The 25337-nt window shown below is 53.2% G+C and overlaps 1 protein-coding gene across 3 annotated transcripts; it reads left to right on the top strand.

The window, feature by feature from the left end:
• The first annotated feature begins 799 nt into the window (after positions 1-799).
• Positions 800-23266, top strand: WSCD2 (WSC domain containing 2). Of its 3 annotated transcripts, XM_056504596.1 has the most exons (11): positions 800-1021; positions 1445-1780; positions 5952-6359; positions 8928-9803; positions 12296-12410; positions 14310-14494; positions 15207-15328; positions 16581-16755; positions 17433-17597; positions 19064-19264; positions 21892-23266. In XM_056504596.1, the coding sequence occupies exons 4-11, from the start codon at positions 9428-9430 to the stop codon at positions 22242-22244; spliced, it is 1692 nt and encodes a 563-aa protein (XP_056360571.1). In that variant the 5' UTR covers positions 800-1021; positions 1445-1780; positions 5952-6359; positions 8928-9427; the 3' UTR covers positions 22245-23266. The 3 variants fall into 3 exon arrangements, with proteins under 3 accessions (XP_056360571.1, XP_056360570.1, XP_056360569.1); XM_056504595.1 differs by lacking the exons at positions 1445-1780; positions 5952-6359; XM_056504594.1 differs by lacking the exons at positions 800-1021; positions 5952-6359 and having other exon boundaries at positions 1273-1780.
• Positions 23267-25337: the final 2071 nt, after the last annotated feature.

The raw sequence follows: 25337 nt of genomic DNA on the forward strand, positions 1-25337 counted from the left end.
TATTTATGTAATTTTTATTATTTATTTATTTCTATAGTTCATTCATTTCTATGTTCATATATTTATTTATTTCAGTATTTATTTATTATTATATTATTTTATTTATTTTTTCTTCCCATAGTTTATTCATGTCTATGTTTATTTATTTCCACATTATTTTATTTTTTATTTATTTCTATAGCTTATTCACTTCTATGTTTATTTATTTATTTCTATATTATTTTATTTATGTATGCATTTATTTACTTATTTCTGCAGTTTATTTATTTCTATGTTTATTTATTTATTTTTATTTATTTATTTATTTCTATAGTTTATTCATTTCTGTGTTTATTTATTTATTTCTATATTATTTTATCTATATATGCATTGATTTATTTATTTTTGTAGTTTATTTATTTCTATGTTTATTTATTTATTTTTATTTATTTATTTATTTATTTATATAGTTTATTCATTTCTATGTCTGTTTATTTATTTCTTTACTACGATATTATTTTATTTACTAATTTATTTTTTAATGTAGGTTCAATCCTTGCTGGCTCCCTTCAGCAATTCTCCCGAGTGCCGGGAGGATGGAACCGGATTCCCAGGGGTGATCCCGATCCTTGGGAGCAGCACCGGGGCCGGGACCACCCGAGAGCCGCATCCCTGAAAAACAGAGAAATCAATTAAAAAAAAAAAAAAAAATTTAAAAATCGCATGGGGGCTGCGGGGCGGCGGGAGGGAAGGGGTTAATCCCGGCAGCCGGCGGAGGGAGCGGAGCCGCCGCATGGAGACATCAAGAAGCGGCGCCCGGCAGCGGCTGCGGGCAGAACCGAGCGGCGGCAGCCGGGCCGGGCTCTCCTTGGCCGGTACCGGGAGCAGCGGAGCCGCCCCGAGCGGAACCGGCACCGGCAGAACCGCCCGGCGGCGGGGCCGGGCCGCGGGCAGCGCCCGGAGCTCCCCCGGCCCCGGCATCCCTGCGGATGGAGGCGCTTTGGGATGGATGGAGCCGTGGATGGAGCAGGGCCCGGGGACGGTGAGGAGGAGGAGGAAGAGCCCGGGGGGGGAGGAAGAGCGAGGGGGAGAGGGGGAGGCAGCGCTGCCGGCGGGGGGAGCGCATTAAAACCAAAAAAAAATATTCAAAAGCGCCCAAATCAAAATAAGAGAAGGAAAACAACACCATCGCAGCCAGCCCCCCCCCGCTCTGCGCATAATAAATTTTAAAAAAATAGGATTAAAAAGCCCACGGGGGGTCGGCAGGAGCCGGCCCGCCGGGAATTGCGCCTGGGAAGCGGCGCTGCGGGTGCGGGATTTGGGGGGCGCCGCGTCCCCCCCGCGGCTGTGCGGGAGTTGATGATTCCCACCTCATCCCGGCAGGGATTTCTCGCTGGTTTCTGCTGGTTCGGGAAGGGTTTTGCTTCGCAGAGGGAGCTCTCCTCATCCTCACCCTCCTCCCCAGACTTTGTGCAGGAACATCTCCGCAGGGAAATAAGGAATATAAGGGCATGTCATCCTGCCAGAAGCCTCTCCCCTGTTTATTTTCCTCTTCCCACATCCATGCTGGCAACTTCGGGGAATAATTTCATATAAAGACGAGCAGGGAGAGCAGAGGCAGTTGCAGAACGGCGTGAAGGTAACCTTGAGCTGAGCCCTATAAACCCCGGCCTCCGTCAAGGCAGGATTAAAGAAACTTTCCTGGCAATCCAGAGCTGGGAATCGCAGCCTGGCGCTGGGAATCGCAGCCCCGGGCGGCCCCCACCCAGCCTGGCCCTGCCCCACGGCACCTTCTCCTCCGGTGAGTGCTGTATCCTTAAATCCTCTGGGAATTTATCCGGGAGTTCTCCCTTGTAAGGGGCTGTCCCTTCCCTGGGTTTGGGGAAGAGCTCTCCCTTGGAATATCCAATCCTTTGGAATACCGAGTGCTGTCAAGCTCCAAGACAGGATTTGTTAGAGTTTTTAATGTATATTATTATATTAGAGATATTATTAGCAATTATTGTGGTTTTAAATCGATTATATGATACCTATTATATATATTATTAACACGTTATTTAAAAAAATATTATTCTATTACCTGTATTATTAGTCCCCACCATGGTTTTTATATACATTTATTATAATATTCCACGTATTATTAGCAGTTATAATCCCCAGGGAGAATTCCCCAGGGGGTTTTCCTCTAGTTTTTGGGATGCTTTTCCCAAATCCTGACGCTCAAGGACCCAAGTCCCTGTCTTTTAGGGTCCTTGGTGTTTGAGATCCTGGCAGATCCCAGGTTCCCCAAGAGACTTGAGGATGCTATTTTTCTCTCAGAAAAAAAAAAAAAAAAAAAAAAAAAAAAAAAAAAAAAAAAAAAAAAGCTCAATTCTTCCTGGGGGATCTTTTCCCTGTGGGAATCTGGGCCAACCCTCAGCAGCTCCAGGCTCCCATCAGAGTCCCAGTTCCCATGGCTGGGAGAGATGCAGCTTCCATGAGTGTTCAGCATCATTCCCAGCCCAGATCCTGGGAAAATCTCTGCTTCTCCCACCCCCCTCAGACCAGCAGGGACTGTCACTCCGAGCAGTGCAGGGAGCTCTGGGATGGGAATTTGTGCTTCCCAATGTGCTGGATCTGTCTGGAGCCAGCAGCTCCTCCTGGGACTGGGGAAGGAGCGTGGGACAGGAGGATCCTGCAGCATCCACGGGAATTCCAGATCCCTTCCCAAGCCGGGCCTCCCTCCCCTCGTGCAGCAGGATGCAGGGAAAGAAAGGAATCAGCTCTCCTGGGAAAGGAGGTTTGGAAGGAAGTGTTGCACGAAATCCTCCTTCTCACCCCATTAATGTCCGTGGGCTGTGCAAGGCATTGTCTGCTGCTGGAAAAGCTCGTTAGTTAATTGCCCCAGTGCTGCTGTAATCCCAGATTAACGAGGGCTGAGGCAAATCTCCGTGGAGCAGACCTGAGAGTGGGATTTGTGGGGAGATTGGATTCGGCTCTTCCCTACCTGGGGAGTCTGTGGGGGCTTCATCCTGGGCTGGATGTACTGGGTGCTCCCGTGGGAAGAGGTTTCTGTGGGGCTGAGGGGTCACACTTCCCAAATCCCCCCCGGTGGTCCCCATGGGGTTCAGGCTGCTCTGGGGTGTACCTGGATTTCCCTCGGGACAATCTCCCTTTGGTGTTTTTCACCCCCCTCTGTGAATCCTGGAGCCAGGACTGGGTTCTGGTGCTCTAAACCTCGGGATAAAACCCTTTGGGGTTTGTTCCTCGTCGTTAAGCACAAGGAGAAAACCAGCAGCGTCCTGGCTTTCCCTGTCAGCTCGGGATGTGCTCAGGAATGCTTTCCCACAGTGACAGGGACGTGCAGGTGCCCGTGGATGGGTGTCCAGAGGATTTGGGAGGATGAACAGGGCAGGGAGGGCCGTGCATCCCCCACCTCTGCCTCTGGAAAAGTCCATCCCGTGTATCTCAAACCTCCTTCTCCTCTCTGGGATTCAGCTCCGTCTGGGGGGAGCTTTGCTGAGCCAGCAGCTGGCTGGGATCCAGCTGTGCTTCCCTGGGGAACAGCCCCGGCCTTCCTCCCGCCCTCCTCCTCCTCCTCCTGGCTCCGGGTGGGAGCGCATCCCTTGGGAGGCACATCCCGGCTCCCGAAATCTGCTTGAAAACCGTAACTGGATTTTGCAGACCGGGCATGAGACCCCCCGAACGTGAGACATTAAAACCCTTTAGGTTAAACCCTGTCACAGACACTCAGCGTCCTCTGAAGGAATTACATCACCTTTTCCAAGGGCTTAAGTGTCGGGAGGGTGGGAAGGAACGGGAGAGGGAGTCTGGGAGCATCCCTGAGACCTCGCAAGCCGGGGTGGCCTCTCCCAAATACCGCTGTGCGTCACCCAAAAATAGGGAATTATGGGGGAAACGGAGATTTCTCAGCCTTGAATGCGGGGATGGGCTGATGCCGGCAGCAGGAATGCTCAGGGAGGGATGCTGGCAGCCGGCAGGGATGTGGTGGGGGAAGGCTGGGATCCTGCTCCCCAGAACCCAAATCCAATGATCCTGATCCCAAAGGAAGGAGCTTCCCGCTGCTTCCAAGCCCAATCCCGGGGTGCCCCGGGAAGATGGGATAACGCTGCTGGAGAGAACTGCATCACCCAGAGCCCTGGGGTTGCTGCAGATTAATTAATTAATGAAAATGCTAAATGCTGGGAGGGGAACACCAAGTCCCACAGCTCTGTGCCACCTCTTTTCCATCACCCCACAATTCCCTGGACCCTCTCCCTGCCCGAACCTCCCCAATCCCCGGCGATTTCCTTCCCTGCTTTTTAAATGATTCATGGCTTAAACCATTTTTCTTTATGAGCTGCTTTTCACACTTGTGAGGGGAATTCAGCCTCCGAGAACCTGGAACGGGCTTTGATGGAATTGTGGGTGGAGGAGCAGAGCAGTGAAGTAAAAACTCCCCATTTTCAGCTCCTCTTGGACCATTGTGGAGTAGAATACCCAGGAAAAGGAACAGAGCCATGAAGATGGGATTACCTGGGAATTAGTGCCGAGCAGCTCAAAGTCATAAATTAAAAATGGGGTTAAACTTCCTTAAAGCAGCTTGATCAAACAAAATTTCCTTTCTGGGCCGTTCTGCAGGGCCTGGGCTCGTGTAGCACTGTCCAGTTATTGGAATAAGCCAGGGCAGGATCCATCCCAATGTTCCTGGGTTTATTTATAGCTCAGCCCCGGCAGAAACGGGGCTGGTGCCCTGTGGGCTCTGTCCTCTGGAGAGCACAGGGAGCACCAGGAGGAGTTTGTGCAATTAGCACGACCTCGTTTCAGAGGAGCCTTTCAGAGACTTTAATCAATTAGTCTGGGGCTGCCCCGAATGGATCCCGGATCTGGATCTCGGTGACTCATGCCCTGAGAAAGTGCTGAGGCCACCAATAAATCCCCAGAATATTTCAAGTTCAGTATCCAAAACACAAAAATCAGTTTTTCCCTTGCATGCCGTGCTGGTGTGGCCTGTGGAAGGGATTTGGTGGCTCCACAGGGAAGCCCAGGCTGGGAAATGTCTCACCCTTGAGGATGAGGATCCCATCCCAGTGCAGCTTCCCGGGATGAGTCTGGAAGCTGCTGAGTCAGCTGCTTTTAAGGCTTCCCCAGCAGAGAGGAGGCACAAACCCATTTCTCAGCAAAATGAAGGCAGAGAGAAGCTGAATAAATGAGCCTGGCTTTGATTTGGAGGCGGCTGACAGCTCCCTGTGCTCTGCTGGCACCAGGAGAGGCACTGGAAGGTGCTGGATGCTCCAGATGTGCCCTGCTGGGATGGAATAATCCTGGCTTATCTCACTTCCATTCCCAGCCATAATGGTGTTTAAATTCAGCCCTTTACTCTCATTTGCTGCTTCCTTAAAGAGTGGGAAAGGGTGAAAAATCCATTTCCACGGGGCTGGGAAGGAGGATGGCAACTCCACCTGGGAGCTTGGGCAGCAATTCCAGGGTTCCACTGCAGGAGTTGGAGGCTGAAAGGTTTGAGGGATGAGGGTGCCCAGTGTCACTGGGGGTGGTGCTGGTGTCACTGGAGTTTGTACTGGTGTCACTGGGGGCTGTACTGGTGTCACTGGTTGGTGCTGGGGAGGAAGTGGAGCTGCAGGAGCTGCTCTGCAGTGGCAGCAGCCCCTTGTGGCACTGCTCCGGGATGGAGGGACATGGGGCTTTCAGGCGGTCCCTGCACACACCTGTGGGTGGCTTTTGGTGACAGCAGGTCCAGGGAAGCTCCATGCACCGAGTCCTGCACCCCATGGACTGGAATCCTTCACCCCATCCCCTGGGTCCTTCACTTTCACAGAATTCACGTTGCCAGCTCTCCAGAAGCATTCCAGCATTCCCAAGGGTGCCCGGGGGGTGCAGTTCCTGCTGTCCCCACACCCTGACCGAGGTCGGTCCCTGCGTCACAGCCTCCCGTGGGGTCACCCCGCTGATGTCACCACCCCTCTGTTTTCCAGCCCTATTCTTTCCCCGTCCCTGTGATAAGAGATGTTAATGAGGGGGTGAAATTGGATATTCCCGTCGCCTTCTCCTCCTGATGGAATTCTGGTGGTGGTTAATTTGCTGTTTTTAATGGCCCCATTGTTCTCCCGGCCTGGGGGAGCCACGTGAGGGTGTTTGGCCCTGCTCGGAGGGGAGGTGGTGCCTGAAGACAAGCGAACCTTGGGGCTCAATAACTGCACAGCAATTTGAAGACAAGCCCCAAATCCATAATTGATGGGCCCTTCATTCATCCCGCTCCTGCTGAAGCCGCTCCCGGACCTGTTCCCGCCTGTCCACGCACAGAGGGATGGACAAACCTGGATAAAGCTGGGAAATTATCGAGCATTTCCTTGGCCTGGGGACAGCTGACACCGCTCAGGGAGGTGGGTTGGGTGTGGAGTGATGCTCAGCTGGGTGTCCCGGTGCCGAGATGGGGATTTTGGCTCCTGGGGAGAGTGTGGTGATGGAGATTTCGGTATCCCGGTGCTGGGGTGGGGATTTTGGCTCCTGGTAGGAATGTGGTGATGGAGATTTGGGTATCCCGGTGCTGGGGTGGGGATTTTGGCTCCTGGTAGGAGTGTGGTGATGGAGATTTGGGTACCCCGGTGCTGGGGTGGGGATTTTGGCTCCTGGTAGGAGTGTGGTGATGGAGATTTGGGTATCCCGGTGCTGGGGTGGGGATTTTGGCTCCTGGTGGGGGTGTGGTGATGGATTTAGGCTGGAAACCACTCCCCATTCTCGGCCGGACCCACATCCTGGGAAATGCCCCCACTGGGCTCCGCTGTGCTTTGGCTTTGGGTGCCAAAGGGTCTGGGGGAGCAAGGGGAGATTCCCCAATCCTGGCACTGCCAGCCGGGGATTTTTCCTTCACTGCAGCTCCCAGGGCTGGATCCCTCCCCTGGGATGCAGGCAGGGGACGGATCACAGCGGGTCACAGCCCAGCGAGGGCTGGCGGATAATTCCCTCGGTCCCCTGCTGTCCCAGCAGTTTCCAGGCAGGCCAGGCTGAGGACGCTGCATTGCGCTGCCCGGGGCCTGTCCCCGTTCGCTTCATTAGTTCGGGTGACAAAGTGTGTCACCGCTGTCCCCCGGCCGCGCCGCGGGCTGGGCTGGCACCGGCGCCACGATGGGGGCAGCGGGGTTGGGGACAGGATGGAAGCCCTGGGGACACCGTGGCGGGTCGTGGTGGCAGTGGCCACCGGGGGTGGCTGATCCTTCACCCCAGCGCTGCTGCACGGTGGGTGGATCCATCCCTACATCACACGGGATGCAGGGAACGGCGCTCTCGGATGCGTCTTGCATCCATCAGCTCCCGGTATCCCCAGCCCCTGCTGGTACTGGGAGCACTGGTGTCCGTACTGGGAGCACTGGTGCCGGCTCTCTCGGCCGCCCTGTGATCCCCCGGCAGCCCGGAGCCGAGCCCATTATCTGCTCGAGACAATTAGCAGAAGCATTAATGGAATATATGCAAATGCGCAGTAATTGACCTGTGACTCCGCAGTTCATGATGGAGAAGGATGAGCTCCAGATGGCTTAATGAGAGTAATTTAAGCCCCTTCTTTATATGCTGTGCTGGAGCCTGGCAGGGCCAAGCTGGGGAGGAAGAGGGTGGCACTGGGGGATACTGGGGAGCAGGGACAGCCCTGGGGACGCTCCCCAAATCACCCCGTATCCAGCTCCCATCCAAACCCCGGGAAGGGATTTGTTCTGGGTGAGGGAAAGCCATAAAATCCTGGTCAGGGAGAGCAGCCAAGCACCCCCAGATCCCCGGAACCGCGGGCACCCCCTCTCTGGCCATGCCAAGGTGCCACCTGCGCCTCCCCTGCCACATCCCGCACGTGGAAAACCCAAACCCCCGTTACTCCGAGTTTATTCAGCCTTTACTCCGGCTGTGTTGGTTCTGAGCCAGGCTGGGGAGGGCTGGTTTGGGGTTGTGCCCCTCCACACTCTGCCCCAGCCCGTCAAACCCCGAGCTCCATAAAATTCCCGCGGCAGAGCCTGAGGTATCTGAATACCCACTCTGGGAAACCAAATTAAAATATTGATGTATAATTCATGCCATATGTTCCACCAATATTTTTTATTTAATCAACTGAAGACAGATGGCAGGAACATAGAGGCCATTAAACTAATGGCACTTTGTCTTTCCATTTATTTCCGTCTCCTTTCCTAAAATAAGACGAGACCGTGACAGGCAGCACACCCCGGGCACGAGAGCATTCCCAGCACTGGGATGTGTCAGCAGGGGCATTTCCCACGTGGTATTTTCCCAGGAAGGGCTGCAGCAAATCTTCCATAGCTGGGGGGGGGTTTGAAGGAGAGAAATCCCATAAGGGAAAAGGTGGAAATGGAGGGGTCTGTCCCTTCTCTGTCTTTCCTGTGCCAAGTGTCACCAGGGATGCTCCTGGTGTCCCTGGGACAGCACCATCCTGGTGGCAGGGTGGGAATGGGGTGTTCCTGGCTGGATAGAGGATGCCAGGCAATCTCCAATTCCTGGGATGTGAGGGACTGGAGAGACACCCAGGGATGTCGTGCTCCTGACCCTGTGGGATGCTGGATTATCCACCCTGCTGCCCGTGCATGGATTTCCCTTGGGATTTGCTGGTGCAGAGATGTTCGGATGTGGGGGCGAAACGTGTTCCTGCAGTGTGTGTGTGTGTGCACAGCTCATCCTCCTGCGGGTGAAATCGGGTGAAACTGGTGATTTTCCACATCCCAGGTCCATCCTGGAGCACCTCTCCTGCACAACCAGGTGGAGACGTGCAGGCTCTGGGATTTGGGCTCGCCCCACCAGCGTCGCTCCCGCTGCACCGTGGGAGAGGTGGAACTGCCCCTGTCCGGGGCTGGGGGGCGATGGAGACCGCGGGTGTCCTTCCTCCCCCCGGGAGGGACAGGGGGACACATTCCCGGTGCTGGGACTCTCCTGAGCGCGCCTCTCTCTTTGACTTGCAGGTGGAGATTTCTTGCCCTGGGAGCGAGCTGAAAGGGGTTCCCTTGAACAAAGGGTCCCAGGCAGCATTCCAGGCTCCAGGCGCGTCCAGGGACTTTTCATTCTTTGTCTGAAAGGGCAGCGGTGCCGTTCCCATCCGAGCGATGCCTGACGGAGCCGGTGCCGCCGGCAGCGAGGAGCAGCTGATCGGCTTTCAAATCACCTTCAAACCTCGATTTCCTTAACATGATCCCTCCGTCAGCGCGGTCCCCGGGGCACAGCCGCGGGGCTTTGCCGGCAGGAGAATAAACGGAATACCCCGGGACGGCGCGGGGACCCAAAATCCACCTTCCCCAGCACTCCAGGACTTTTTAGGGTCGAGCAACAGCTTTGCACGACCTCACCCCATCTGCTCGCAGCGATTCACCCAATCCAGGCGGGATAATCCCTTCCTTGGAGCATCCCTGGAGCCGCCTCGCAGCATCCCCGCGGCGCCGGCTGCCGCGGAAGGGATGAAGACGCTATGGCCAAGCTTTTGCTAAAACTCCAGCGGTATTTTCGGCGCAAACCCGTGCGTTTCTTCACGCTGCTGGCTCTCTACCTGGCGGCCGGCAGCTTGGTTTTCCTGCATTCCGGCTTTTCGGGGGAGCCCAGGGTGGCGGGGAGCCCCCGCAGCCCCGCGGCCGCGGAGGGCCCGGGGCTGCAGTACCTGGGGGTGATGCAGCTCAGCCGCGGCTTCAAGGCGGCAGCCACGATACCGGCGGGGGGCCGGCGACACGGGCCGTGGTTCAGGAACACCTCCAGGGAGCCGTGGGACAGGGGAAAACCCCGGGAGAACAGCGGCCCCCGCAGCCGGGCGCTCAGAGGAAGGAGCGGCCGAGAGAAGGAGGAGGACAGAGGTGAGGGATGGGGACAGTCACCCTCTTTTTTTGTCTCTCCCGGTTGGTGTCTGAGCGAGTTTTGGGTTGTGCCTCCCTGCCAGGGCCACACACCCCCAGGAAATGTGCATTTATTCATTTATTTATCAAACACGTGTGCGTGCTGCTGGAGCACCGAGGTTTTCTTCCCACATCCCACGGGGAGCAGCATCCCAGCAGAGAGTATTTCCAGAAGGGTCTTATCCCTCCTTCTTCTCTCCTTCCTCTCCTCCCTCCCCAAGTGCCAATAATCTGCTTTTATTTTTCCATCTCATTCTTTCCCCCTGGTGTATCACCAAGCTCTGAGTCCTCCCTTGCTGTTACAGATTTTGGGGGTGGCAGCTGGGGGGATGCTGTGCCCCATCTTCCTCCCACACTTTGCCTCTGCCAGGGGTTAAATTCAGTTTTCATCCTGCTGGCCAGAATCAACACCAAGTCCAGGTTTGTGTGGGTGTTGTGTGGAGGCAGGAGCTGGCTGTGGTTCCCATGGAAGTGCAGACAGGGCTGGGCTGTGGCCTCTGGAGCCCAGAGACCCCTGCCTGGCTGGGGTCCTGTCAAATGGGTCTATTATTAATGATTAAGGGAAAAAAAAAAAAATTTCCCGCTGATTTTTAAAATGCTATTTATTTATCCTGAGGCAGCTGGAGCTGCACATTCTGTGGGATTTGAGTGGCTGGACTCCAGCAGGACTCACAGCTCCATGGCAAATTGGGGCTTTCAGGGGTCCAGGCTTGATCCAACCAACCTGAGCTGCTCCCAGGGCATGGAGGGTTCCTCCTCCTCCAGCAGGATGTGGTTGTGCTCATTCCAGGCATGGAAAAGTGGTGCTTATGGGATTTTGTCCTGCTAAAAGGAGCTGAAGGGGTTCCCCCGTTGTGACCCCGCTCTGAGGAGCCTCTGGGGTGTTTTGGTGGCCACATCTCAGTGTTAATGCAAATTGACTTTAGTGCAGCCTCAGCAGATGGTCCCTGAGCCCGGGCTGTCTGTCCCCATAAAGACCCCAAGCAGTGCCCATATGTCCCCTGTGCTCCAAGATTAACCTCATCCAGCACTGCCAGCAGGGATGGGGTGCTGGGCTGGGGATTCCTGGGTGGTCTGGGAATATCGTTTTCCCCTTGGATCATCTTGGCAGCTCCTGAGAGTGGAGAAATCCAGCGGCTTGAAAAATCCCAGGTGCCCGGTGTGCCTGGTGTGGCTCCGGAGCTCCCCCTCACTTCCCTGCTCCTCTGGAGCACCGGGATATCTGGCAGGGGCAGGCGGGTTTAATGGTGCTGGTAATTAAGTGGGGACAGCTTAACGAGGTGGCTGCGGAGGCTCTGCCACGTGAAATCATTCCAGAGGGAATACTGCTCCGAAAATCAGCGCTGGTTTACAGCCTGATGTGCAGCTCCCTCTTCCTCCTCCTCCCTCTCCTGGCAGTGTCAGGCGAAGGTGTGGGTGGAGAGCAGCCCTGTCTGCCAGGGAACGGCCTCATCCCCATGGGAATGCAAATCCCACCTCCTGCCTGCAGCCAGGGAGGATTTTTAGGCAGTGAAGCCAAGGGAAGCAGGGACAGACCCCAACCCTCAGCCACATCCATCTCTGGTGCCTTCCTGGGCAAGTCCAGCCATTTCCACCTGTGATTCACAACCAAGCAATTCCATGAGGATGGAGGGATCTGTCAGATCCCTGGAGCCATCCCTGTATCCCTAGCTCTGGGAAAAACTGGATGCTTGGGGAATTTAATGACAAGCACTGTGTGGATGAGTGTGTCTGCTCACAGCCACGTTTCCAACTGGCTCCAAAATTCCTCCTGGAGAGGTTCCCCTCTCCCTACAGACTGCCAGCCCACCCTCCCCCCGTTAGTATCTCCCCCTTCTCTTGTGTCCTCGTCTCTCCCTAATTATTCCAGCTGGCTTCCCAATAAGTGGCAGCACTCATATGTCAGGAGCATTGGATTGAAGGTAATGCACATCAGCCACCGGCTCCGTGCAAGTGTCTGGAGCCATCCCACACCTGCTGGATCCAGCACAGCTGGAATCCACTGACCTGCCAGGACCTGCTCAGCCCCGTGGCAATGCAAAGCCGGGAGTTATGGCTCTGGTGGTTGCAGTTATCCAGCACATTTCTCTCCATCTGGCTCCTCTGCTGGCTCCAGGCTGGCTTGGGAAGGAGGCTCCAGCAGTAGTGGGGTCTGTGCTGGATAATTGGGAATGGGGGGCACACCATGGATGGGGTGAGCTGGGTCAGGGACCCCAAGGAGGTGTGGAAAGCAGGGAGGAGGTGAGAAGTGTTATCCCAGAATGTGGTTTTGAATTGGAGTGGCACAGTGAAAGGAATTCCTTCCTGTGAGGGTGGGGAGACCCCTGGATCCCTGGGAATGTCCAGGACCGGGTTGGACAAGGCTTGGATCAACCTGGGAGAGTGGAAGGAGTCCCTGCCTGGTTTAGGGGTGGCATCAGCAGGCTGTGACCCCCTGTGCTCTCCGTCCCCAGCCCGGTACATCGGCTGCTACGAGGACAACACCCGGCACAGGACCCTGCGCGGGATGTCCTTCTTCGACTACAAGAAGATGACGGTGTTCCGCTGCCAGGACAACTGTGCCGAGCGGTAGGGACGGTGACAGGGGCTCCATGTGTCCAGGTCCTGCAATCCATCAGTGCCTGCACACCAGCTCCATCAAATCCCTGCACACCATCTCCATCAACCCTGCACACCAGCTCCATCAATCCTTTCCCACCATCTCCATCAATCCTTTCCCACCATCTCCATCAATCCTTTCCCACCATCTCCATCAATCCCTGTGCACTGTCCCTATCAATCCCTGCACACCAGCTCCATCAACCCTGCACACCAGCTCCATCAATCCTTTCCCACCATCTCCATCAATCCTTTCCCACCAGCTCCATCTAACCCTGCACACCAGCTCCATCAATCCCTGCACACCAGCTCCATCAACCCTGCACACCAGCTCCATCAATCCTTTCCCACCATCTTCAGGAATTCCTGTGCACTGTCCCTATCAATCCTTTCCCACCATCTCCATCAGTCCCTGCACACCAGCTCCATCAATCCTTTCCCACCATCTCCATCAATCCTTTCCCACCATCTCCATCAATCCTTTCCCAACAGCTCCATCAACCCTGCACACCATCTCCATCAACCCTGCACACCAGCTCCATCAATCCTTTCCCACCAGCTCCATCAATCCCTGTGCACTGTCCCTATCAATCCCTGCACACCAGCTCCATCAATCATTTCCCACCATCTCCAGGAATTCCTGTGCACTGTCCCTATCAATCCTTTCCCACCATCTCCATCAGTCCCTGCACACCAGCTCCATCAATCCTTTCCCACCATCTCCATCAATCTTTTCCCAACAGCTCCATCAATCCTTTCCCACCATCTCCATCAATCCTTTCCCACCATCTCCATCAATCCTTTCCCACCATCTCCAGGAACCCCTTGCACTGTCCCTATTGATTCCTGCACACCATGTCCATCAATCCTTCCCACCATCTCCAGGAATCCCTGAGCACTGACTCCATCAATCTTTTCCCACAGGAAAGAATAGGATATAGGATAGGATAGGATATAGGATAGGATAGGATAGGATAGGATAGGATAGGATAGGATAGGATAGGATAGGATAGGATAGGATAGGATAGGATATAGGATATAGGATAGGATATAGGATAGAATAGGATATAGGATAGAATAGGAGATGGATAGCATAGGATGAAATGATTATTTTACATTATTGATATGATATTTTATTTTATGCTATGGATTAGGGTATATGATATGGATTAGGGTATATGATATGGATTAGGATACAATAAGAAAATAGGGTAGGATAGGTGGTATGGAATGGAGTGGAGTAATAGGATGGAATAGACTAGAAAAGAATATGGATAGGAGAGGAAAGAATTGCAGAATGGAATGGAATAATAGAAAGAATAGGATAGGATGGAATGAAATGGAGTGGAATTAAATTATACTATATGGTTGATATGATATTATATGGATTAGGGTATATGATAGGAAAATAGGGAAGGATAGGAGGTAGGATGGGATAGGATGGAATAAAGTAATAGGATAGATTAGACTAGAAAAGAATATGATTAGGAGAGGAAAGAATTGCAGAATGGGATGGAATAATGGATAGGACAGGATGAAATGAAATTAAATGATATGATATGGTATGATATGATATGATATGATATGATATGATATGATATGATATGATATGATATGATATGATATGGATTAGGATATCATAGGAAAATAGGATAGGATAGGATAGGATAGGATAGGATAGGATAGGATAGGATAGGATAGGATAGGATAGGATAGGATAGGATAGGATATGTTCAGTTGGAAGTGCCCTACAAGGATCATTAACCCAAGAATGAATCCCTGGGATGCACTGCTGGTCCCAGGAGCAGGAATGCTCCTTCCAAACCCGCTGGATCCGGGGGATGCTGAGATCCCGTTTCCCTCGGGCAGGGGCTACCTGTACGCGGGGCTGGAGTTCGGGGCCGAGTGCTACTGTGGGCACAAGATCCAGGCACCCAACGCCAGCGAGAACGAGTGCAACATGGAGTGCAAGGGAGAGAGGAGCAACACCTGCGGCGGCGCCAACCGGCTCTCCGTGTACCGCCTGGAGCTGGCCCAGGAATCCGCACGCAGGTGTAAGTGGGGATGGATCCACGCGGGTCCCAGCCCACAGGGAATGGGGGGATGTCTCTTGGTGCTCATCCTGGAGATCTTGAGCCAGGTGAACCGCAACAGAGAGCGGTTCTTGAGTCTGGGATACATCAGGAATCTCCTTGTGGGGAATGCTGCTGGTTGGGGTTGGGTGGGATGAGGAGCTCCAAGGATTCCTGCTGGAATTCAGGGAGTTTTGGGAGAGTTTGGGTGGACTTTATTTCCTGATGACCAAACAGGACTATCAGTGTTTCCTGTGTGTGCTGCAGGATGAAGGATGTGTGGGAATTCCAGGCACAGCTGAGGGTGCTCCCTTGTTTGGCTCCCAATTAGGCAGCTCTATAATTACCCACATTCCCTGCTCACCTTTCCTTATATCCAAGGAATGGGAAAGGGGATGGCAACAACCAGGAATGCACAGGGGCTGAGGTACCAGGGACCTGAGATGAGTCCAAAGACCTGACCTCTCCTCCCTGCTCCATTCCTGGGATCACCAACCTGACAAAAACAGCCAGGAAAAAAATATCCCTGACTTTGCTGCTGGGGTTTTACTCTGATTTTGCTCCATCAGCAGAGCTGGATGAGAATCATCCAATGTGGCTGCACTGCTGGAGCTATGGGAATGCCATGTCACACTGAGTGGCACTAGTGGCATTTTTGGGGTGTCACTGGGGCCTCTCTCTCTCTCTCTCCCAGATGGAAGCGCGATATTCCGGGGGTGTTTCCGCCGGCCGGAAAACGTTTCCATCGCTCTGCCCGCCAGCCAGCTCATGCTCAACATGTCCGTGGATAAATGTGTGGATTTCTGCACAGAGAAGGTACTGGGATAAACTTCTCCTCTTCATCCTTGTTTCCATCATCATCATCAAAGCCACTCTGTGAGATTTGAACCCAGTTTAGGGACATAATTTTTGGTGTATCCAAAAGGCAAAGGGATAAATGGATTTGTGTCCCTGCCATGGGAGGGACCAGAGCCAGCAGCAGCCCTGGGAATGTTTGGGAAGGAACAACCCAAAATTAGAGTTTAGGTTGGAAGGGACATTTAAAGGAGCCACTGTGAGGTCCTGCTCTGGTCCAGGGGTCTCATCTGAACAGGGAGGGGAAAGGTTGGCAGTGGGAACTGATGGAGGGTGGGTGCTGGAATGGGCTGGAAGGAGGCTGGAATGGGATAGAAGGGGCTAGAACAATACTAGAATTCTCTGGAAGGATGCTGGAAATGGAAGGATGATGGGATGGGCTGGAAGAATGCTGAAATAGGCTGGAAGGATGCTAGAAATAAGGTGTAAAGATGCTGGAATTGGAGGGATGCTGGAATGGTCTGGAATGATGCTGGAATTGGAAGGATACTGGAATGGTCTGGAATTGTGCTGGAAATGGTCTGGAATGATGCTGGAAATGGAATTATGCTGGAAATTATCTGGAATGAGGCTGGAATGGTCTGGAAGGATGCTGGAATTGGAAAGATGTTCTGGGAGGATTCTGGAATTGGAATGATACTGGAATAGTCTGGAAGGATGCTGGAATTGGGAGGATGCTGAAATGGTCTGGAAGGATGCTGGAATTGGGAGGATGCTGGAATTGGAAGGATAGTCTCGAAGGATGCTGGAACTGGGAGGATGCTGGAACTGGGAGGATGCTGGAACTGGGAGGATGCTGGAACTGGGAGGATACTGGAAGGATACTGGAATTGGAAGGATGCTGGAAGGATGCTGGAATTGGGAGGATGCTGGAATTGGAAGAATGGTCTGGGAGGATGCTGGAATTGGGAGGATGCTGGAACTGGGAGGATGCTGAGATTGGAAGGATGCTGGAATTGGGAGGATGCTGGAATTGGGAGGATGCTGGAATTGGGAGGATGCTGGGAGGATGCTGGAATTGGGAGGATGCTGGAATGATCTGGGTGGATGCTGGAATTGTGAGGATAGTCTCGAAGGATGCTGGAATTGGAATGGTGCTGGAAGGATCCAAACCAGCGCGCACTGCCCAGCGCGGGCAGGCGCAGGGCGGCAAAGCCTCTCCCAGGGGAGGAGGGGGTGCCAGTGCCATCCCTGTGGGCATCCACCCCTGCAGGAATTCCCCCTGGCAGCGCTGGCGGGCACCACGTGCCGCTGTGGCTTTCCCAGCACGCTGTTCCCGCTGCACGAGCGCGAGGACGAGCAGCTCTGCGCGCACAAATGCGCCGCCGAGGAGTTCGAGAGCTGCGGCTCCGCCGACTTCCTGCTGGTCTACCAGACACAAGTGCAGGGTGAGCTTCCCCCAGACCTCCCCCCAGGAATGCCCAGCAGGGAGCATCCCATAAAAATGGGAAATCAGGGCTCCAAGCAGATTCTGCCTGCCCCTGGCAGCATTCCTCCTTCCCAGGGCTTTTCCCACCTCTCCATGATCCCCTGGGAGTCTGCTATCCAGAGGGGACAAGCTCCAGGGAAAAAGGCTGTGACCAAGCAGAATATTCCCAAGAGGGCTCCTGTCCTCCAGCATGGGAGCAGGGAAGCACTGGGAGAAAGGAAAACTGTTCCTGGGAGAGGAAAGGGTTGAAGGGAGCAAGAGAGGACCCAAATTTGGGTCAATCTTGTCACAATCCTTTGGTGTTTCAGGCCGTGCTGGAAATGTTGTTCATTGATCCATAAAAAAAGCAGGAGTGTTGCTTGGCACAGGAATCCCTGTTAGTCACTCTCCCCTGAGCACACAGCTGGGAATGACAGAGAACTCCTTGGAAAAATCCTCTTTTTGGGTGCTTAGGACTCTCTGAGGTGTCCAGAACCCTTTGGGATGTCCCTCTGAGCCTTATGCAGGGCACCATTCCCTGCCCAGCCACCTCCTCACCCCTTCCCCAGCGTTTTCCTGGGAGCTGCAGCGTTTCCTAAGATATCCCTGTGGGAAAATCAGTTTTCCATGGCACACTCCTGGTGTCTCTCCCTGCAGACAATCGCTGCATGGACAGGAGGTTCCTGCCCAGCCGTGCCAAGCAGTTGGTGGCCCTGGCCAGCTTTCCTGGAGCTGGCAACACCTGGGCCAGGCACCTGATCGAGTTGGCCACCGGCTTCTACACCGGCAGCTACTACTTTGATGGCTCCCTGTACAACAAAGGTGAGGGCAGGGTGTTCCTGGGGTGCCACCCCAGCTGGGGACAGTGCTGGTGACACCCCAGGGGCTGCAGGAATGGCAGAGTGTGACCGTGGAGTGGTGAGGGAATTCCTCCCTGGCAGGGGTTTCCCAGAGAAGCTGTGGCTGCTCCACACCCTGGGAGTGTCCAAGGCCAGGTTGGACACGGCTTGGAGCAACCTGGGATAGTGGAAGGTGTCACTTTCCAAGGGGGTTGGAATGAGATGAGCCTTAAGGTCCCCTCCAACCCAAAATATTTTGGGATTCTGGTTCTAATAACCCCTTCCCATTCCCAGTTCTCACAGCTCAGGATCACTCACAACAGTTTTATCTGGAGACCTTGAATGTTTCTCCTGTTATTCCTTCACTTTTTGTGGCTTTCAGAGAAAATTCTCCCTTCCTCCTCAGCTGTGGTGGAGTTGGGATCTGTATCTGTGCCATGGTTTTCCCTAAATCCCCATTTTCCTGACACCACAGGCAGCACATTCCTTCCAAATTCCAGCCAAATCCAGCCTTGCAGAGAGGGAGATTCTCAGTGAGGGAGCAGCAGTGGGAAAAGCCTTGGCTGGGTTTTGCTGAGCCACCCGAGCGTGGGCTCCGCGTTCATTCCCTGTCGGAGGGGCTGGGAGGTATCCAGGCAACCAGCACTGCTGAGAGCCAACTGCACCTCTCTAATTGATGGAACACAGCTCCTTCCAGCTCATCCCCCACCCCAGGTGCATCCCAGGGGCTGGGATTGATGCTGGCTCAGCCCCATGCTCAGTGCTGGGTTCCCTCTCTGGATACTCCATGGCATCACTCCCACCTTGGGCTGATCTGCTGCCCCACACAAGGATTTCCCTTTCTTTGTTTATTATTGTGCTAAAATCTGCCCTTGACCCCTCAAAACAGGCACAAGAGCCAAGTGTGGCCAGGGAGATGTCACCCTGAGGGGCCCCTGTGCCTGTGAGCCACCCACTCACGAATTTTATGAGACTCATAACATGGGAAAATAAACGATTTCCATCTGGGAGAGGGATGCAAATCCTCCTTCACAGCCCAGCTGCTTTCATCATCCAACTGGATTTTGCAACCTGATATCCCTGTGATGTTCCCTTTCATGGAACCATAGGATGGTTTGAGTTGGAAAAGCCCTCTGAGACTGAATCCATTTCCCAAAGCCACCATGTCCCCAAGTGCCACATCCACAAGGTTTCTAAATCCCTCCAGGGATGGGGGGACAGCTGTGCCAGGGACTGATCACCTTTTGGGTGGAGATATTTTATTTTTCATTATATCCCATCTAAACCTCTCCAGCACAACTTGAGGCCATTTCCTTGTATCCTGTTTTCCTTTGTGAGCAGAACCTGACTCCCCTGTCAGGGAGTTGAAAATCCCCCCTGAGCCTCCTTTTCTCCAAGCTGAGCCCCTTTCCCAGCTCCCTGTGATTAATCCCAGCTCTGTCCGGGCAGGATTCAAGGGCGAGAGGGATCACTGGAGGAGTGGCAGGACCATTTGCATCAAGACCCACGAGAGTGGGCAGAAGGAGATCGAGTCCTTCGACTCTGCCATCCTGCTGATCCGCAACCCCTACAAGGCCCTGATGGCCGAGTTCAACCGCAAGTACGGGGGGCACATCGGCTTCGCCGCCCATGCCCACTGGAAGGGCAAAGGTAGGGCAGGGAATCTGCTGGGAATTGGCTGGGAAAGCCCAGCAGAGCCAGATTTGGGTGTCCACGTGTCCTGGTGTCTGCCAGTAAAGGCAGGAGTTTCTCTTTGAAATGGAGAATGTAAACCCCCTCCCTCCAAACTGTTTGAAATTAAGGGGCTCTCAGGAAATGATATGGGAATTAGGAATAACAGTTCTTTGCTAGGAAAATTAAAATAGAATAACAGTATTACAAAGAACAGTCCCAAAACCCTGACAGAGTCAGAATCCAAGCTGACACCCGTCAGTCAGTCAGGGTGTTGGCACAGTCCCATTCAATGGTGGCTGCATCCTCCTGCAGGGGCAGATGTGGTTCAGCTGGAGCAGTGCTCCTGGAGAAGGTGCAGTTTCCTCTGAAGGTGCAGGGATGATGTGCAAAGGTCTGGCTTTCCTCTGGAATCCAGTGGAAAAAGGTACCTTGGTGTCCAAAATCTCAGTTTTTATCTGGGTAGGAAAGGCTTGGCTCCTCCCCTGGCTGGAGCATCTCCCAGTGGGATGATGGAATTTTATCAGTCATGCCCTGGGACTCACTGGCCATTAACAGGAGATATCTCCTGGAGGGAGGGTGGGCTGTGGGAAAGATAAAGATGATTGTCCCAGCTGGTTTAAAGATGGCCCATGAGCAGATAATATGTGCCAGGAGATCAGGGTCACTGCCCCAGATGGTTTAACAGATGGTGACAGAATCCACATTTCTGGTCAATCCTGTACTGCAACCCAAGACCCCATGGAGGAATCTGGGGCTGTGCCACCACTTTGGGGCCATCTCTTGGCGTGGATGGTCCCATGTTGGGTGGGATGGGATGGAACAGCACAGCAGAACCACTCTGCCCTGGCTGGCCCAGGCAAGGATGGGCATCTCCTGTCCCCAGTGTGACCAGAGGGATTGTGGCAGCCCCCAGCCCATCCCTGTGGTATCCAGGAGTTATTTCCATGTGTCCAGCCACCACCTTTCCCAAGCACAGGCACAGTGCTGGAGGCTGCTTAATTACAGCAATTTCCAAATTGCTGTTTTGGGATTGACTTCATTGGAAAGAGTTAAAATGTTTAGCTTGATTGAACATCTGCTACCCTTAATTCTGAGTTTATTTAAGGGGAGCTTAGGCTGCTGTGGCTGGGATGTGCCTGGATTTCGTTATCTCCATGTGCTCACAGTGCTGGGGACTGCCCAGCCCCGCTCTCCCCATCCCATAAAACCAGCAGGGTGTGGTGTCCCCCACTTCCTCAGCCTTGTGTCACCACTGCAGTGGCATAAGAACCTCTTGGTTGTTTTTTTTCCCCATCCATCTGTGGATAGAGCCAGGATTTGTATCCCAGCAGCACAGGCTGAGCCTCCTGAATCTTCCCCAATCCCAATCCCAATCCCAACCCCCTCCCCAGTCTCATGTCTCCGAGGAGAGGGAGATCCACAAGGAACAATTCCCTCCATGCCAGCACAGTCTTGTTTGGATGCACTTCAAAATACATCACCAAATTCTTTCCAGAGGATGTGTGGAGTAATTAGCTGATGGGTTAATTGCCAGGTTAATTAACCATTGCTGGGAAAGATGGAGATTTTCCATTGCATGGTTGGTGACCCCATTCCCAGCTGGAGAGGCCCCTGAACAGAGAATATGAGAGTCCCATTCCAGCCCAGCTCTCCAAATTATTTTCTTCTCCCAGTAAATAATTTTAGGCAAAATTTAGGAAAAAAAAAAAACCCAGGTCCTCTCTCCAGCCTCACCCCCAGTGCTGAGGGGGTGTTTTCCCATTTTCCCCAGCCCATTCCCAGCCCTGCAGAAGCCAAACCCCTGTTTGGTTCCGTGGCATTAATTTTACAACATCCCTGGAGCGGCTCCAAAGCAAAGTTTTATGTGCTGTGATTACACAAGGTGAATTGTCCTGGATCTGTTTAATGGAACACATCCTGTGGTTAACGATTCCTCAGGGAATTAAACCCAGTCCAGCTGTTAATCAGGCCTTGGTTTTGTGGGGAGGACACGAGGAAGATGCCTGGAGCTTTAATGTGGTGCTGGTGCCTGGAGGAGCTGGAACAGAGGCTAAACAGAGTAAAGAGGAATAAAGTGATATTTAAAAGAGGGGATATTATAAAGAGAAACCTTCAAAGGCCACACCCTGGCAGTACCAGTGCCACAGTCGTGGCCCTGCCAAGCTGGCAACAAGATGGAAACAGAAGAGGGCTTGGGCCTGAGATCTCACATTTTTAAAGGTTTTAGTCCATTTGCATGCAGGAGTCAACTCTTCAAATAATGACATTTCATCCTCCTTCCTTGCTTGCCCACCCTCCTCTTTTCACCTTGTTTTGAAGAGATTATCTTTGAGTCCCCAGCTGCAACAGAACCGTTTTGTCATCACCACCCTGTGAAAAGATCCCAGTAAAACTAAACTAGCATAAAGCTAAAAGCTGCACACCCAAGCAGAACAGAAAAGCTGAAAGCATCAATTTCCCCCCAGAAGAGACGCGGGCGTTCCATCACCACTGGTTTGAACAGCAGGATCAATTAACCAGAAGGTTAATTGAGAGGTTCCAGCAGCGATAGGAGAGGACACAGGGGACATCCACTCACATCCTCTGGCTATTTTTTTCCCCAGAGTGGCCAGAGTTTGTGGCCAACTACGCGCCGTGGTGGGCGACGCACACGCTGGACTGGCTGCGCTTCGGGAGGAAGGTGCTGGTGGTGCACTTCGAGGACCTGAAACGCGACCTGTTCGCCCAGCTGCAGAGGATGGTGGCCCTGCTGGGCGTCACAGCCTGCCAGGACAGGCTGCTGTGCGTGGAGGGACAGAAGGACGGCAACTTCAAGCGCTCCGGCCTGAGGAAGCTGGAGTACGACCCCTACACGCCCGAGATGCGCAAGACGATCGGCGCCTACATCCGGACCGTGGACGCGGCGCTGAGGCTGCGCAACCTCTCGGGGGTTCCTGAGGATTATTACCCCAGATGATGGCGACCCTGCGTGCCCAGGGGTGTCCTCCTGGCGGCTGCTGGCTGATTCCACCCAGTGGGTGGCTCCTCTTTTCACCCTGTAGCTGTTGGTCACTCCCTGCATGAGCCGCCGCAGGTCCCCCAGCTACTGCTCAGCTTTTTGGTTTTTTTTTTGGCCAACCTGGGGACACGGGTGCCTTCCCTGCTGCTGTTCTGGCTGCCCCAAGGTGGGTGTCGCCAAAATCCCGGCCCTGGAAGGATTCCACTCGTCCTTGGATGGAATCCTCAGCCTTCCCAAGGGAGGATGGACCAAGGGTGTGGCACTGTGGATGCTGCCTGAGGTGCAATGTCCCCAGACGTGGTGGCTGTGGCCCCTTGAGCCATCCCGTGGCTCCCTGAGAATTCCCTGGAATTCCCCAGCCACAGCACCAGGCAAAGTGGCTTCTCCAGTCTTTGGGGTGCCCACAACCCCCACCAGCAGTGGAAGCTCCCCTTCCTTGTGGATGCTGCTCCAGAGGGGGATGTTTTTCCTGATGGAACCCACAAGCTCACCCAGGCCTCATTCCAGAGCCAGAACAGCCCCTCAGGAGCATTTTTGGGGGGGCCAGGAGCAGTTTGGGGGACCGGGAGCGGGGCCCACACTGCAACCCAGCTGCACCCCCTGGGGCTGAGCTTTGGGGTGTCCCAAAGCCAAACCAAAGGATCCCCCACACCGATTCCCAGGCTGGCTTTGTGCACAGCTGCATGTGGTCCCTGGCTGTCCCCTCACCCCATGCCACCCTCCCCAGCCTGGCTTTGCCCCAGACGAGCTCCCCAAAGCTCCCAGCCCGCAGGACCCCCTTGGATGTAGGTGCAAAAGCCATATATTGTAGGCAGCCTTTTCTAGAGTTAGAGATTCACCAGTTGGCTTTTAACTCTTGATCCTGATAGAAATGCAGGCACAGGTCGAAGCCAGAGACCCTGCTTGGTCTCTATTCCAAGAGAGAAGGAAACTCCCTGGAGAAAAAAAAGGAGAATTTCAATAAAAATCTATTTTTCTAAGGTGTGTGCAGAGCACAGCTGGACTGGGGGGCTCCTGCCCCTCGTTTTTTAGGAGGAGGTGGGGGATTGTGTTTAACTCTTCCCTTGACAAGCAGCTGGAGGTTTTCCTGGGATTTGTGGCAGTGGGAATGGAGCTGAGCCCAGGCTCCTTTGCTCATGGCAGCCCTGGGGTTGTCTGCCAGTCAGAACAAACCCTCAGCAATTAAAAGAGAGGTTTTGTCACTGCTCTGCCTCCCCGTGTGTTTGTGGGGCCACCTGAGCACCCCCCACCCCCCAGACCAGGGATATGGGAGTGAAGGGGGAACAGGTCCTCTCCCCTTTGCCCCATTAACTCATTTCTGTGTTTAAACCCATTAATGGGTATTTAAATCCCATTATTGTTATTTCTGTGTTAACCACTCAACCAAAGCAGCTGCTTTTTGGGAGCTTTAGTACCTGGAGAGTGTCCTGACAGAGAGATTTAATGGGATGTGTGGCAGGAAGGGGGAGATTCACTGCAGGATTTATTCCTGACCTTCCTTGGCGCCAGAGTGAGAACTGGGTGCAATTTATCCCTCATTTCTAATCTGGAGCTGGTGAAAATCCCATTTTTATGTTTTTTTTTTAGCAGGGATGAAGCCTCACATCGCTCTTGATTTGTTCTGACAGGCCTTGGATGCCAAAGGGGCAGCACTCCTTCCCTCCCCTCAGAAGCAATTAACCCCCCAAAGCCAATTAATCACTGAGATAAAACAATTAAGGGATGATATTGCATATGGCAGGCACTGGGGGGAGGGTGGGGAGGGGATTCCACATCTGCACCTCCACAAAAAAAAAAAAAAAGCCTGGGAATCCCCCCAGCCTCCAGCAGTATCAATTTACCTCCTCTATTTTATTTTCCCCTGCTTTTATTTCACCACAATTGCTATTTTTTTTTTTTTTTTTAAATTTAACTGGCACTGAAACGAAGCAGTTGGAAGATCTTATGACCATGTCAGGGCATGCTGCACATCTGGATTATGGGATCCCCTTTCCTCCCATCCCACTGACTCAGGAGCAGCTTCCCCCTCCTGCCCTGCACCCACACCCCGAGCTGGAGCTTCCTGCTCTGATTTTTTATTCATTTATTAACCACATGGAACCAGGATAAAATTCCTATTCCCCCTGGAAAAAGGAGCAAACCACCCCTTCCCGCATCATTTTCTTGGGGAAAGCTCTTGACATTTAACAGCCTTGCATTTAACAATCTCGGTGGTGCCTGGGGGAGGCAGCACTCAGCCTTTCCATGAGGATTTCCATGAGAAACTGGGAATCTTTCCATTTGACTCAGCCTGAGCATCCCTGGCTGGGCACAGCTCGCCCTGCCCTGGTGTGAGGCTGAGGAGACGGTGACCTCCCTCCCCACTGGATTCCTGCAGCAAAAATCATCTTTTTTTTTTGGCAATCTCACATCCCCGGGAGCGTTTTCCTGCCTCCTGGTCCTGCTGCAGCATTCCTGCCTCCAGGGCTGGATGGGTTGCTCAGCTGTTGCCGTGGCAACGGCGTCTGCACCAAAAATTCCTGCATTTCCCCCAATTCTGGAGGGGGGAGTTGTGCTCCCTGCTCGGGTCTGGAAGGAAGGAAAAGGAAAAAATTCACCTCCTTTGGGGTGAATTCAGAGGATTCTGGGCAATGCCCCCAGTGATGCTGGGGGGGTCAGAGGGAAGGAGTTCCCCTTCTCCCCAAATTAAATCCCATGAAAGTCCAGCTGTGTTTCAAAAAAAGGGGAGTTGGGTTTTTCTACAAAAACCCCAGAATGAGGAGATGGACCATAAATCTGAGAGCAGCCATCTCCATCCCTGACAAAACCAACAGGTCTATGTATCAGCTTGGCTATTTCCCCTAAAATTTACAGCTGACAACGTGCCTGAACACAGCAGGGATGATTTAAACCTGGCTCCAACCTGCCTGGCTCCGAGCTGAGGGAGAGGGGAACACTTTTAGTGCTTTTTTTTTTCCTCTCTTAATTTTAAATTCCACTCCAATTTGGAATAAACACAGTGATTTGTGGGAGAGGGAAAGCACTGCTTTATTTTAGGGCAGGGACAGCCAA

This window comes from Oenanthe melanoleuca, chromosome 15 (genome assembly GCF_029582105.1).
Source record: "Oenanthe melanoleuca isolate GR-GAL-2019-014 chromosome 15, OMel1.0, whole genome shotgun sequence".
NCBI lineage: Eukaryota > Metazoa > Chordata > Aves > Passeriformes > Muscicapidae > Oenanthe > Oenanthe melanoleuca.

What these genes read in the sequence shown, in the direction of transcription:
- WSCD2 (XM_056504596.1), top strand. Translation starts at nt 9,428, where the DNA reads ATGGCCAAGCTTTTGCTAAAACTCCAGCGGTATTTTCGGCGCAAACCC. An exon ending in CAGGACAACTGTGCCGAGCG is followed by an intron (nt 12,411 to 14,309) that starts GTAGGGACGGTG and finishes TCCCTCGGGCAG; the next exon opens with GGGCTACCTGTACGCGGGGC. An exon ending in TGGATTTCTGCACAGAGAAG is followed by an intron (nt 15,329 to 16,580) that starts GTACTGGGATAA and finishes CCACCCCTGCAG; the next exon opens with GAATTCCCCCTGGCAGCGCT.